The sequence below is a fragment of the Haemorhous mexicanus genome, chromosome 32, assembly GCF_027477595.1.
Source record: "Haemorhous mexicanus isolate bHaeMex1 chromosome 32, bHaeMex1.pri, whole genome shotgun sequence".
NCBI classification, from domain to species: Eukaryota; Metazoa; Chordata; class Aves; order Passeriformes; family Fringillidae; genus Haemorhous; species Haemorhous mexicanus.
The window spans coordinates 2,044,702-2,059,301 of NC_082372.1; the positions used below are offsets into that span (position 1 = coordinate 2,044,702).

The 14,600-nt window shown below is 55.6% G+C and overlaps 1 protein-coding gene and 1 long non-coding RNA gene across 2 annotated transcripts; one reads left to right on the forward strand and one right to left on the reverse strand.

Moving 5' to 3' along the window:
• The first annotated feature begins 727 nt into the window (after positions 1-727).
• Positions 728-1,615, forward strand: LOC132340656 (uncharacterized). The gene is made up of 2 exons (XR_009489973.1): positions 728-860; positions 1,310-1,615. It is a non-coding gene; the product is annotated as an uncharacterized LOC132340656 (long non-coding RNA).
• An 11,646-nt stretch (positions 1,616-13,261) lies between these two features.
• Positions 13,262-13,987, reverse strand: LOC132340603 (H-2 class II histocompatibility antigen, I-E beta chain-like). Its single transcript, XM_059871690.1, has one exon. It carries the CDS (start codon positions 13,951-13,953, stop codon positions 13,555-13,557), a length of 399 nt encoding a protein of 132 aa, XP_059727673.1. The 5' UTR covers positions 13,954-13,987; the 3' UTR covers positions 13,262-13,554.
• Positions 13,988-14,600: the final 613 nt, after the last annotated feature.

A 14,600-nucleotide genomic window follows, 5' to 3' on the forward strand; every position in this document is an offset into this window, starting at 1 on the left:
TCTTCTGGCTCTGAGGATGACATGGAAATGTGAAGCAAGTGCATCAGCTCTAATGTTACCCTGCAAGAAAAGCCCAAACCAACCCCACATCCCACCCCCAAACCCAACAAGATTTCTGCAGGAGCTTCTAGAAGACATTTTACAAGATGATCTCCCCTCTGATTCTTCTCACTGTGAAACTTGTTGAAAACCTGAGGATGATTGTTTAACATCCCCATAGTCTAACATATTTCTTTCCTAGTCCAAGCTACTTTCTCTGTGTCACCAAAGCTGAGCTTTCAGCATCACAAACCTCCTGTTTTTGGCCTGGCAGTTTCTGGGATGGGGCATCAGGAATGCATTCACTTGAGTGTCAGTGGCACTGCAGAGATGCACTTGATGTAAGAATCCTTTGAAATAACCCAGGCAGACCACACTGACTCTGGAAAATGGCCTGTACAGCTGGTGTCCACATTTGGAGAAGCAAAATGTGCTATTTCTGATGGAGGTTCCTACTAACAGAGTCAGCCAATGAAACTGGCTCTCAGGTAGAGATCATTTGGATGTTGCAGTGGCTGTGGCAGCCCCAGGGTTTGGGTTTTTTGGCTGGCACAGAAAAATGAGCTGTGAGCAGCATCTCTGTCAGGGAGGAAAGTGCCGCTGGGGCTGAGGACCCGGGGTGGATGTGAGCCCGTGTGGGTGTGAAGGAAGCTGGCAGAGCGCTGAGTTTGCTTTCCCTGCAGGCTCGTGCTCTGATCCGGCAGAACGGGACCCCGCAGCTGCAGGAGCCCCGGCGCCTGTCGGCTCTGCTGCGGGACTTCCTCGAGTGCAGCCTGGAGCCGGACGAGGAGCGGCGCTGGGCTGCCCAGGAGCTGCTGCAGGTGAATGCCAAGGGCTGCAGGGCAAGCAGCAGCGCGAGGGAGGGGTTTTCTTGTGGGGCCCCCTCCGACAGTCTCCAGCCTCGCTGCTTTCCACACGCAGAGCAAGCAGAATCCTCGCCTGCTTTGGCCTGGCAGGCTCCTTTCGAGGCCAGCTGGGCCTGGTGCCCCACAGCGAGCAGGGACATCTTCAACAGGTCAGGGGGCTCCGAGCCCTGCCCGACCTGAGCTTGGAGGTTTCCAGGGAGGAGGCACCTCCCACACCTCTGGGCACCTTCTGTCAGTGTTCCCCCACTCTCCTGGTTAAAAAATTCTCCCTTAGATCTAATCTGAGCCTGCTTCCCTCTCTTGAGTTTCAAACCATTTCCCTTTGTCCTGCTGCAACAGAGCCTGTGAGGAACTTGGCTCTGGGAAGTAACAGTTCATTTCTTTCTTTTTTATCCTTTGGGCAGCACCCATTTTTGTCATCAGCCAAGCCTCTCTCCAGCCTGACCCCTCTGATCACTGCAGCGAAGAAACTGAGGGAGCAGCGGAGGAGATGAAGCACTTGAGGAGAGCTCCTTGTTACAGTAGTTAGGACAATTAGTTAGTTATTGTAGTTAGCACTGCTAGTTAGTTATGGTAGTTAGCTGTGGTAGTTAGTTATGACAGTTAGCACTGATAGTTGGTTATGGTAGTTAGCACTGATATTTAGTTATGGTAGTTAGGACAGCCTGTTTGTTATGACAATTTTTGGAATAAAAACTCTCTCAAACCTCGACTCCCTTGACGTGTCCCTTCCTTCTCCCGCTGTGCCTCAGCTGCCCGGAGCCATGTGAGGGGAGAGCGGGCCCAGCCCGGCCCAGAGCTGAGCCCCAGCAGAGCCCTGGCAGAGCCCAGAGCAGCCTCGGCACCTGCAGAGTCAGCCTGGAAGGAGGCGCTTGGAGCCTTCGGGGCTGCACCCGGCTCTGGGTTACAAACTGTGTGTGCTGGAAAATGCCAGCGGCTCTGCAGGAGGGCAGAAGGGGCCCAGGGAAGGCTCAAGTGCTCCGTGCAAGGGAAAAACCTGCCCAGGCCTTGGTATAAATAACTAGGCAGTGTTAGCTTTTGCTTCATGTATTGAGTTTTAAAATTATTTTTATCACAAAGAGTTCGATATGGTACAGTTTGTAATCACCTTTCACTGCTTTTGCTATAGTGTAATTTGTCAGCTTCTTGTGGCCAATGCCCTGGCCCCTGTGCAGCTTGTATCCTCAGAACATCATTTATGGATGATATTTTAGTTTGTGGAGAGTGTGAAAAACACACATTATAGTTTTGGCTTTCGCAAACTATTAAAGTGGATGCCATGTGTTGTGCATTGTAATGTTAACTTTTGCAGAAGTAGCTGTAGTTGTGAAATAATAGCTAATGCTTTTATTTTTGTAACTAACTGACAATAATGAGAATGACTCAGAGATATTTGTAAAATAGCTTATGTTGGTTTAAAGGACTTGTGGAAATAGCTAAAACTGTCTGCCTGGTCAGATAACATTTAAGGAAGGGATGTGATGAGGGCCCCTGCCACTGACCCTTCCACTGCCAGTAACTGTCACCTGCTGCAACCACAGAACAGGGGGCCCTTGTGAGGGAGTGACACACAACCCTCAAAACAACAACCCACGATTCCTGCACATACTCTAAAAAGGCAGGCTGGGGGTCAAACCAACCTAAAGAATTCCTGGAACATGTAAAGGAGTTCAAAGAAGTGTTTGAATGTGTATAATTTGAACAATACAATGGTAAAATTAGACAAGAAGGGTTGCTGTGGTTAACCATTGTGCCTCTGGCCATGGCCAAGCACCCAGTGCTGTTACTGATTTGTCTCTAATTATCCCTTATTAAACTTTTAAAAATTCTAAAGAGTGAGGCTCCTTTCTCAGAAAACCCCAGTTGCTCACCCCTTGTTGTTCTCCCAAGCCAGGATTTGTCAATCCTAAACTTTGTCTGTGTGGAAGAGAAGGAGGCTGTGAAGAGAAGGAAGATGCACTGGTGTGGAGGCCCAGGGGCTTAACTCTCACTTATCTGCTTCCTTGCTGCACCTGTTGTTGTGCACATGTGCAATGTGTTATGCAGATTGGTTTACTAAAGGGTGTTTTCTTAACTGGCCATTATCTTAATTGGTGATGGAGTTTGGATTGGTTGACCAATTGGATCTGTCTGTACTGGACTGTCTGTGAGGGGGTGAGTTTATTAATTAGTACAGAACAATACAGTATGGTAGGATAAGGTGATTGATCAGCCTCCTGCAGTCATGGAGTCAATGCTAATCATTACCACGACAGCCCTCGGCCCCCATCACTCAGAGCCTGAGCTGCTTGAGGTTTGTTCTGCTGGCAGCTGGGGACTGATGATTTTTCTTTCAGCACTGGACAGTCCTTGTTCCAGTGCCCCCATTTCTTACAGGATGCACTCTGCTCCTTCTCCGCAGGGGAAGCTTTCTTGGGTGACTTTTCCTGAGCTGCCTTCTTGCTGGGTTGGGATGAACTCTTTCCCTTGGGCCCCTGTCTCAAAACACCTTCCAGGCACCCTCCAGCAGTTTATCTCTGTCTTCAACTCCCTTTATCTTTTCTTCTTTTATCATTTGAAGTCTGACCCACACAAAACAAAAGCAGATGTGCTTCACCCTCAGCTGATTCAGGATCTACATCAGTATATTTGATGGCAGTTTCTCTTCACCTGTTTAAAAAATCAGTGGCTGATTCATCATCATTTTGCCTCACTTGCTGAAGCTCTGACCAATTTCCAGCTTTAGAGACCCCATGTTTTAACCCCCATTCCACGAGGCTTTGATATCAGTTTAATTTTGCCATCTGCTCGGGTGTATTTCCATCCCACCCCGGGTTTCCAAGGGGAAATCTCTCAGTGACAGCGCCTTGAAGCAGCTCCCTGGCTGTGCTCCCCTCAAGGAACGTTGGGATGGCTTTATTGACCACTCGTCCCTCAGCGGGCTCAAGGAATGTGTCTGACACAGAGTTCAGAACAGACCAGTCTGATGTATATAGAGAATAATCATTTATTTATTTATTTATTTATTTAAATATTTATTTATAGGCTGTACGGTGCACACATGAACTGATAGATTATATTGCACCAACCAGCAGCTACAAGGAATCACTGATAATAGCAGTATCAAATACCATATCAAATTTCTGGTGATCAATAGCAATGTGTAAAAGGCAATACAAAAGTGCAAAAGGCAATGCAGAATTGCAGAAGCCAATTATAAAATTGCAGTTTATGACTCGGCTCTGCTGCAGGCACAGTGGAAAGCTGGAAGCTGCTGAGGGGACTCATTCACCCCTGTCCCCTGTCCCTGAGTGTCCCTGAGTGTCCCCAGTGATATCACCCCTGGAATTCCCATCAGGATTTGGGACATCATCAAGGAAAATTCCCAGAAATTTTGCCAAATTTGCCTCAAATACTGCACGGGGAGGGCACAGATGACAGCAGCAATGTCCCCGATGATGTCACTGCCATAATAATTTCACGGCAGTGACATCACCATCCCTGCAGCAGCTTCGGGATGCCCTTGATGGCTTTTTGGCACTTCTCAGTCACCACAGGGGCACTGGAGCTGTTGGAATCACAACTGAAGATGTTGTTGATGTCATCAAGTGCCCCTAGCAGGTGATCCTTGGCCAGGCAGGTGTTGGCCACCCACAGCCGCTCAGCCACGGCCACCTTGGCTGGCAAAGCCTCGGGGACATCGGGGGACTCCTCCTCTGTCCCCTCCATGGTGTCTACGATGTCCCTGAGCAGGCGCTGCAGCTCCCGGGGGAAGGCGGTGGCTTTGTCACAGGTGGCCACCAAGTGCTCCAGCAGCCCCAGGGCGGCCTCCACCTCCTGTCCCCTCCTGGTGGCCATCAATGCCTGGCTCTTGGCCACCACAGCCTCTCCCATGGCCATGGTGGCCGCCAGCATCTCGTTGGTGGCCACCACCATCCGGGCCTTGAGTGCAGCCACAGTCGAAGCCCCCTCCTCCCTGCCAAGGGCCAGTGGCAGCTCCTGTTCCATGGCCACCATGTTCTCCTGAGCTGTCCCCAAGCAGGCGGCCGTGTCCTGCCAGTCCCTGGCCTTGGTGGTGGCTGCAACAGCGGCCTCAGCAGTGGCCACCTCCCTGCAGGAGTCACAGAGCTCGGTGGCCTCTCTGGCCAGCCGGTCCCATCTCTCCACAAGCCTGGCCACCGACTCCTGCCAGGTGCTGGTCACAGCTCTCACATCAGCCCAGGTGGTCTCAGGGGAGGCCCTGAGGGTGGCCAGGGCCTGGCTCAGGGAGGGGACACCAGAGTGGCCCAGGGAGGTGACACTCCTGTGGTTCATGGTCCTACACAGGATCTGGGTGAAGTTCTCCAGGTCCTCATGCAGGGAGTTTGGGGACTCATGCAGGCACTTGGCCCGGTGTGGCTTGGTCACAGTCGCCACCAGCTTGCCCAGGGTGGCCACCATGGCCACCAGTGCCTGCAGCTGTGGAGGGGACACCTGGGGAGGGGACAGTGGAGGTGTCAGGGACCTGGTGGCACTTGCCTTGGAGGGCTCTGCTGTCCCCTCTGTCCCTTTGCAACCCCCAGTCCCCTCCTGCCATCCCTATGTCCCCTCTGCAGGGACACAGGGGCATCACAAAGGTGGCACCAGGAACATGGCACTACCACCAGCCCAGTGGCACCAGTTCTGTCCAGGCAGGTGGCACTTGAGGGACTCTTGGTGACATGAGGAGCTGCTGGCACTCGAGGAGCTGATAGCACATGAGGGGCTCTTGGTGACACAAAGAGCTGGTGGCACCCGAGGAGCTGGTGGTACTTGAGGGGCTCTTGGTGACACAAGGAGCTGGTGGCACTCAAGTGTCCACAACTCTCTCCAGTGACATCACTGCCCTGATGACATCACAGTGGTGACATCACTGTCCCAGCAGCAGCCTTGGGATGTCCTCAATGGCTCTTTGACACTGCTCAGCCACCACACAGCTGCCAGGGTCATTGGGGCCACCATGGTCACCACAGGGACTCAAGAGGAGGTTGTCAATGTCCCCAAGTGTACCTGGCAGGTGATCCTTGGCCAGGCGGGTGCTGGCATCCCACAGCCACTCAAACTTGGCCACCTTGGCCACCAAGGCCTGGAGGACGTCAGGGGACACCTCATTTATCCCCTTCAGGATGGCCTCGATGTCCTTGAAGGGGCACACAATGTTCCAGTTGAACAAGGTGGCTCTGTCACACATGGCCACCAAGTGCTGCAGCAGCCCCAGGGCCACCTCTGCCCAATGTCCCCTCCTGGTGGCCACCATAGCCTCTCCCATGGCCTCACTGGTGGCTGCCGCCACCTGGGCATTGATGGTGGCTATTTCCCAGGCCACCTCCTCCTTGTCCAGGGCCACCATCAGCTGATGGTCCGTGACCACCTTCCTGTGGTTGTCATGGAGCTTGGCGGCCTCTCTGGCCAGCCAGTCCCATCTCTCCACGAGCTTGGCTACCAGTGTAGTCAACAGTCCCCAGCAGGTGATCCTTGACCAGGCGGACACTGGCCTCCCACAGCCGCTCGGCCATGGCCACCTTGGCCACCAAGGCCTTGGGGACTTTGGGGGATGCCTTACTTGTCCCCTCCAGGGCGGCCTCGATGTCCCTGAGCAGGCGCTGCAGCTCCCAGAGGAACAAAGTGGCCTCGTCACACACGGCCACCAAGCGCTCCAGAAGCCCCACACCTGCTGTCTCTCCATGGTGGCCTTTGTTCCCTCGCTGGTGGCCTCCATGGCCTCTTCCCTCACCTGCGACTCAGGTCTGGCAACCACCTCAGCCCCCTCCTTCCCGTCCAGGGCCTGACCCAGCTCCATCATGTTTTCCTGAGCTGTCCCATAACGGGCAGCCTCGTCCTGCAGCTCCCCAGCCCGGGCAGTGGCCGCCTCAGTGACCATCACCCTGCAGGTTTTGCGGAGCTTGGTGGCTTTCCTGGCCAGCCGGGCCCAGCTGTTCATAAGCACAGCCACCAACCACTGCCGTTTGCTGGCCATCATTGTCACATCTAACCTGGTGGTCCATGGGGTGCTCTCGTAGGCAGCCAGCACCTGGCTCAGGGAGGTGACAGGGTCATCATCATCAGAGGTGACACTGCGGCGCCTCCAGGTGTCATCAATGCTTTACAGGCTGATGGAGCTCCTTGGTTAAATCCTCCAGGTCCCTGTGCAGGCACCCTGGGGACACGAACAGCCTCATCTCCTCCTGCATAGGCAGGGTGGCCAGCAGCTTGTCAGGTTGGCCACCACAGTGACCTGTGGCTGCAGCAGGGTTGGAGACAGCTGGAGAGGGGACAGGGGAGGTGTCAGGGACCTGGTGGCACTTGCGGCCTCCTAGGCTGGCCCCCATGCCCTCGAGGGATCCCCTTTGTCCCCTCCATCCCTTTTGTCAGCCTCTTGTTCCCTCTGCCACCGCCTGCCCCTCCCCTCGTAGCCCCTCCCACGCCTGCCCCTCTGCCACTCCCTGCCCCCTCTGCTGTCCCCTCTGCCATGCCCCGCAAGCCACCATAGGGACTCAAGAAGAGGTTGTGGATGTCCCCAAGTGTCCCCAGCAGGTGATGATTGAATAGGCAGGTGCTAGCCTCCCACAGCTGCTTGGCCACAGCCACCTTGGCCACCAAGTCCTTGGGGACATTGGGTGACGCCTCATTTGTCCCCTTCAGGGTGGCCTCAATGTCCCTGAGCGGGCGCTGGAGCTCCCAGGGGAATGTGGTGGCTTTGTCACACGCAGCCACCAAGCGCTCCAGCAGCCCCAGGGCCACCTCCACCTCCTGTCTCTCCATGGTGGCCCTTATTCCCTCGCTGGCAGCCACCCTGGCCTGTCTCCTCACCCAGGCTTCATATTCGGCCATCACCTTGGCCCCCTTCTCCCTGCCCAGGGCAAGACTCAACTCCAGAATGTCTTCCTGACCTGTCCAATAATGGGCAGCCTTGTCCTGCAGCTCCCTGGCCCGGGCGGTGGCCACCTTGATGGCCGCCTTGGTGGCCACCTCCCTCCAGGCATTGCGGAGCTCGGTGGCTTTCCCTGACAGCCGGGCCCACCCATCCACAAGCACATCCACCTACCCCTGCCACTTGTGGGCCACCATTGTCACATGGCTCCGGGGGGGTCCATAGGGTGCTCTTGCAGGCAGCCAGCGCCTGGCTCAGGGGGTTGACAGCGTCTTCCATCATCGGAGGTGACACTGCAGTGCCTCCAGGTGTCATCCATGCGGTGCAGGGTGGTCCGGAGCTCCCTGGTGACTTTCTCCAGCTCCCTGTACAGGCACCTTGGGGACACGAACGGCCTCATCTCCTCGTTCAGACTGGGTAGGATGGCCAGTAGGTTCGCTCAGGGTAGCCACCACGGTGACCTGTGGCAGCAGCAGGGCCAGGGACAGCTGGTGGGGAGACAGGGGAGGTGGCAGGGACCTCATGGCACTTGTGGTGGCCTCCAGCCCCCGAATGGTACGGCCAAAATCCATGGGAAGCTCCAGGATTTGGCCGCCTTGGCTCAATCCCAGGGGGTTTAGGCTCAGCCCGAGGGGATTTAGGCTCCATCCCGCCATTTCCAGGCGGATTCATTCCGCCGTTCCCAGCTGGATTTATGAGAGAACGCGGAGCGCTCTGAGGAGCCCACAAAATTGCCCTTAACAAACATGGCCGCGCTGCTTCTCTCGCGAGACCTCTGGCGAGAAGCGCCAAACGCTGCGCGGACCAATCAGAATGCATGGCAGAAGTACTGGCAGAAGTTACCCCCGCGTCGGCGTCGGCGGCTGCTTCCGGCTGAGACTCGGTGCATTGTGGGCATTGTGGTCCCGGTGGGGCCCAGCGGCGGCGGAGCGGGGCCGGGGCCGAGGCCGCGGGGGGGGCGGGGCGGGGCGGGAATTTGGGGGCGCCGAGGGAGCCCCGGGACCCCTGCCGGCAGCACGGGATGGGCGACAGCGACCGCAGTCAGCACCGGGAGCGAGGGGAAGGGGGCGGGTGAGGAGGGAGTTTGGGGGAGCTGAGGGGGTTTGGGGGTTCGTGAGGGAGACTTGGGGGTTCTGAGGGGATCAGGGAGGTCATGAGGGGGTTTGGGGGTTCGTGAGGGGATATGGGGGGTCCTGAGAGGGTTAACGGGGGATCTGAGGGGTTTTGGGGGGTCCTGAGAGGATGGGGAGGGTTCTGAGGGGCTTTGGGGAGTCCTGAGGGGGATCTGGGGGGTCCTGAGGGGTTAGGGGGAGATTTTGGGGGTTTGTGAGGAGATTGGGGGGGCTGAGGGGATGTGAGGGGGTTTGTGGGGTCCTGAGGGGATGTGGGAGTCCTGAGGGAGAACTGGGGGGTTGTGAAGGGGGTTAGGGGTGATTTTGAGGGATTCTGAGGGAGAATTGAGGGTCCTGAGGGGATTTGAGAGGTTGTGATGGGGCTGAGGGGATGTGAGGGGCTTTGGAGGGTCCTGAGGGAGAACTGGGGGCTCGTGAAGGTTTTTGGGGAGATTTTGGTGGGGTCTCTATGGAGAACTGGGGTTGTGAGTGGATTTGAGGGGGATTTTACGGGGTCTTGAGGGGGTCTGGGGGGTCCTGCAGGAATTTGGAGGGGGATTTTGAGGATCCTGAAGTGATTTTTTGGGGGTCCTGACTGGGTTTTGGGCATCCTGAGGGAATTTGGGGCGATTTTTGGGGGTCCTGCAGGGATTTTATGACTGGATTTCCTGACTGGATTTGGGGGGATTTTGGGATCCCCGACTGGAGTTTGGGGTATTTTGGGGTAATTTTGTGTTCTCTGAGCAGAGTTTTGGGGGATTTGGGGTAATTTCGTGATCCTTGAGCAGAGTTTTGGGGTAATTTCGGGGTAATTTCCTGGTCCCTGACCGGAGTTTGGGGGAATTTGGGGTAATTCTGGGCTCCCTGCTGTTGCTGTGTGTTGCAGCTGGGTTCATCGTGCCCACGGAGGGCGCAGCTGCCGGCGCTGGGCAGGGGAACAAACGAGATGGGTCCTGGTTCCAGAAAGCTCCAGAATCTCTTCCTTACCCCCGGGTAGGAGGGGCGGGATGGGGACGAAGGACCAGGCAAAGGCAGGGCCGGGGGTTTTTACAGGGGATCCCAGGGGGGAGTTGGCGTTGGAGGCAAGAGAGGAGTTCTTAGCAGCACAAGGAGGGTGAGATCAAATTCCTGTCTCTTAGGAACAGGGGCACTCCACAACTCCCCCGTTTTTAAATTGATCAATGCATGCTGAATAACTTAAAATAAGGGGATTCTCGGGAATATGACTGAATAGTTTACAAAACCAAAATGAATATTATTCAGCAAATGAATATTAATAATTAATAATTATTAATTATGATTAACAAGGAATAGAAAAGCATTTGAGTCTTAATCACAAAGGATAAAGTAACAGAAATGATGATACTTGATTAAATGAATACATTTTTACTTCATGAGTTAACAGCTCAATCTCCTCAGGCTTTTGATCTCCTCACCAGGAGGGGTGCAGTTCTTTGATCCCCTCTTCATGAGGGGCACAGACTTTAGTGTTTGGTCTCAGCGTTGGTGCTGGTATTGTGGGTGTTGTTATTGTGAAAAATGAGTATTATATGGTTGGCTTTTTGCAAATATTAAAAGGAATATTATGTGTGTTATGTTAGAAAGTTAATCTGTTTTACTTAATTAATGCTGTGTTAATCCTCTTAAGTAGTGTGGTAAATAGAGTTTTAGGCTATAGCATAATATTAAAATAGAAACTATGCGATGTAAGATACTTTTCTAACTAGCTCAAGAAAGGGATGAGATGTTCAAGAAATTCTTTTCACAGAGATAACAGCAACAAGACACTAAAATCCCAAAGAGAAGAATTATTGCCTCCTTATCATGAAGAACCAGACTCCTTTCACCTCCTTCTTTCAGACTCCACGGAGCCAAACCAGGATTTACGAGATATGGGGGGGTAAGGTGACAATAACCAGAAAAATCTCTACTTTGAAAGGAATGTTTGCATCATGTATGAGATTTATGAATATGCAGCAGGCTATTGCTTTTAAGGGTTAACTCTTTGTTAGCTGACATGCTGTTCTGAGGAAAGCATCCAAACATCCATAATTCTTTGCTTTTTTATTGTCCTTTATTGTCCTAACTCTGATTGTCCAAGTTCTTACTGCTCTATTTTTTTATTCCTGTTTTTGTAACTATTTTATTACTATTGAACATTTAAATTTTTAAAACAAGTGATTGGTTTTTCACAGGGTGGTGGTGCGGCCGGCTGACTCCTGCACGGGGCTCGCAGCCCCGCCACGCGGGCCCAGGGCAGGGCCAGCTGCAGAGGCACAGCAGGAAGGGGGAGAGGTAGGTAGGGGGGAAGGGGAGGTTTGGGACCAGAGGAGAATGAATTGGTGGGAAAAAGGGGAATCTTAAACAGCGTGGTCAGCGCCGTTTTCAGAAGGAGGGCCCAGGACGGCGCGGCCTGCCATGATCCACTTGTACAAGTGGGGTTGTGATGGTTCATTAACTGATCTCAGAGTGCAAAACAACACAGAGGGGATTTCAGTATTCATCAAAACAAATGCACCTTTACTGAGTGCCCACAGCAAATGCGATAGAAGGATTAGAAAGGAGATAAAGGATAGAGAGAGAGAGAGAAAAAAAGAAGGGCTGGGGGAATAGCTGCCAATGGAGAGATGAAATCCCTGTGGTCCGGCCAGTAGATCCGTCTTGTCACATCGAGGAGAATCTCAAATTCTTTGGTTAACTCAGGGGTCTCTTATAGTCCTCTGCTGAGGGGAGAACGGGTTAAGACAACAGAGAATAAGTGTATTGAAAACAGGTATGGACAGTCCATGTTCCAAAACAGGACAAAGCAATCTCAGCAGTGAGCGGGACCCATTGTTTCAGGATTGGTTCTGTGGGAAACCAGTCTTGGTCCAGCGAACACACCTGCTGGCACCACTTGGCAGACATCCCACTTCCGTCAGGCCAGCATCCTGTGTTAGAATTATAAGGGTCTCAGTCTCATTCCTTGGCAGGGGGCTTCAGTCTCCGTCCTTGATGGTGGTCATGAGGCAGATGAGGGATCTTCCGTGGGGGGATCACCAGAGTTAGCTCAGAAAGTTCATTTGGCCAAGAGATGGGGAAATTCATGGGCTGTTGTGGGATGGTGAAGCAGGTGTGAGACCGTGGAGGCACAGCAAGCACACCTGCACACAATCACTTGGTGAGCATCCACTTCAACCAGGCCAGAACTCCAGCCAGGGCCCTCAGGGTCTGTCCTGGCGACGGTCATGAGGCAAATGAGGGAAATTTTGACCATCTCTTACACAGCAATCACCATTCCAGGTAGGGAACGGGGGATGTGGAAAGACAGGGGGTGAAGGAGGACACAGGGTGGTGAGAGGATGGCAGTGCTCCCAAACTCCCTCCCAGTCACACCCAGCACCCCCAAACTCCCTCCCAGTGCCTACCAGGACCCCCCCAACCCCATCTCACCCTCCCCAGCATCCCCCAAACCCCTTCCCAGCCATTGCCCAGCCCCCAGCCCCTCTTCCAGTTCCAAGACAGCTCCCTTCAGCTCCTTCCCAGTGGCTCCCAGCACAGCCCAGTGGCTCTCCCAGTGCCCCCGGGGGCTCCCCCGTATCCCAGTGCAGCTCAGGGGGTGCTCCAGGCTGACGTGCTCCACCTGGCTGGTGTAGGTGAGCCTGCCCTGGGGGTGGGGGTTTCCAGCAGCTCCAGGAGCTGGTAGTCCAGTTCCCATTGGGGGGACCATGTCTGTGGCCACCATGTGGTCTGAGAGCTCCTGCTGGCCCTGGAACCACCTCGCCTGGATGTGGGCAGGGTAGAAATCCATGACGGAGCAGAGCAGGCGGCTGGGGCCAGGCTGGGAGCTCGAGGGCACCAGCAAGATGGACACACTGGGGGCACTGTGAGAGGGAGAGAGTGGGGACACACTGGAATCAGATGGGCAGCACTGGGAGAGGGGAGGGCTTTAGTGGGGTGGAGAGGGACAGGGAATGGACTGGGAGGGAGTTGAGTGGCACCGAGAGAGGTGGGAGAGGATGGGGGGTACTGGGAGAGAGGGTGGAAGTCTTGTCGTGAACTGGGAATAGACTGGTAATTGACTTGGAGGGGCTGGTTGGAACTGGGAAGGACTGGGATGGTCTGGGAATGAACTGGGAGGGACTGGAGTGGCACTGAGAAAGGTGGGAGGGGCACTCGGCACTGGGAGAGAGCGTGGAAGTCGGAGAGTGGACTAGGAATAGACTGGGAGGGTCTGGGAGGGAGTTGGAGGGACTGCGGTGGCACTGGGAGGCATCTGGGAATGGACTGGGATGGAACTGGCAATGACGTGCGCGGCGCTGCGAGGCCGAGTCCAGCTCGGGGCACTCGGATCTGCGGATCATCCTAGCAACAGATGGGTCATCGGAGGGACGAGCTGTGATTGGCTGAGAGGCGTTATCTCCACGCTCGACCGAGATGGACGCGCCGCGGAGCACTGGGAGTGACCGGGATGGACTGGGATGGGCTGGAGGAGCCACGGGGGGGTCACTGGGTGGGAGAGGATGTCCCAGTGATGGGCACAAGGAGGGCTGCGGCCTCTGGGGCGATTCCCAGACTCGAGGGATACTGGGAATTTCAGGAGCTCCAGGGTCATTGGCAGGGCAGGGTCCGAGGGGACGCGCTCTGCCCCGCGCTCCCCTCGGCGCTCCACCGTTGTGAACGGGGCATTTTAAAGCTCGTAGTTTCGCCAGCACTGCGTGTCCACCAAAGCCCGGTAGTACTCCATGTGAACCGGGTGCCTGTTAGAGCGCTTGGCATGCATCTCCCCATAGGCGATGAACCCCACGTACACCCCGACGTCGCTGTCCAATATCAGGAACTGCTCCCGGTTGTAGATGAACCTCTCCACGAACCTCACCTTCTCCGTGCCATTCAACAAGTGACACTCTTCAATCTCATCCCCTGGAACACCCCTGTGAGTGCAGGACACAGCTCCGGGGTGCCCCCCCAGCACCCCCAGAGCACCGGGGGCCAACCCGGATCCCCACTGCGCACTCCCTGTGCCCCACGGCCGCCATGGGACCCTCCTGCCCGCGCTGCCGCTTCCTCTGTGCCATCCTTCCCCCATTTCCCCTTCCACATCTTTTCCCCTCCCATCTCTGGCCGCTCCCAAAATCACTTTAAGGGTCCCGTTTCCCCATTTTCCTAAAAATCCCCCAATCTCCAGCCACCCTCGGGCTCAGTTTCGGGGTCCCCCCTCCCCTTTTCCCCACCCTCTCCCAACTCTCCTTCACCTCCGCCCACCCCTCAGCCCCTCCCGCTTTCCTTTTGGGGGGGTCCCCTCCTCCTCCCGTCCATTCCGGGCTCCCCCCTTCGCCCCCTTTTCCCCCTTCTCCCCCCCTGTCCCACCGCCTCCCGCCCCCCCGCTCACCCGAGAGCTCCGCGCCCGCAGCCGGGGGGGCTCCCAGCACCACCAGTGCCACCAGTCCGGCCCCAGCTGCCGCCCCTCGCCCCACGGCCAGCGCCGGGCAGGGGCCGCAGCCCCGAAGCAGCCGCGCTGCGCTGGGAGCACCAGTCCGGAGCGGGGCGGGCTCGGCAGCGCCGCGCGCTCTCATTGGCTCCCGCCACAGCTGGGGAGCGATTGGCCACGGGCTCTGCCCAGCAACCGATGAGGCAATCCAACGCCCCGCGCTCTCATTGGCTGCGCCGCCTTCTGCCTGCGCTGGGATTGGCTGAGGCCTTTCCGGGAGGCTGCAGCCCCGGGCTGGGGGATTT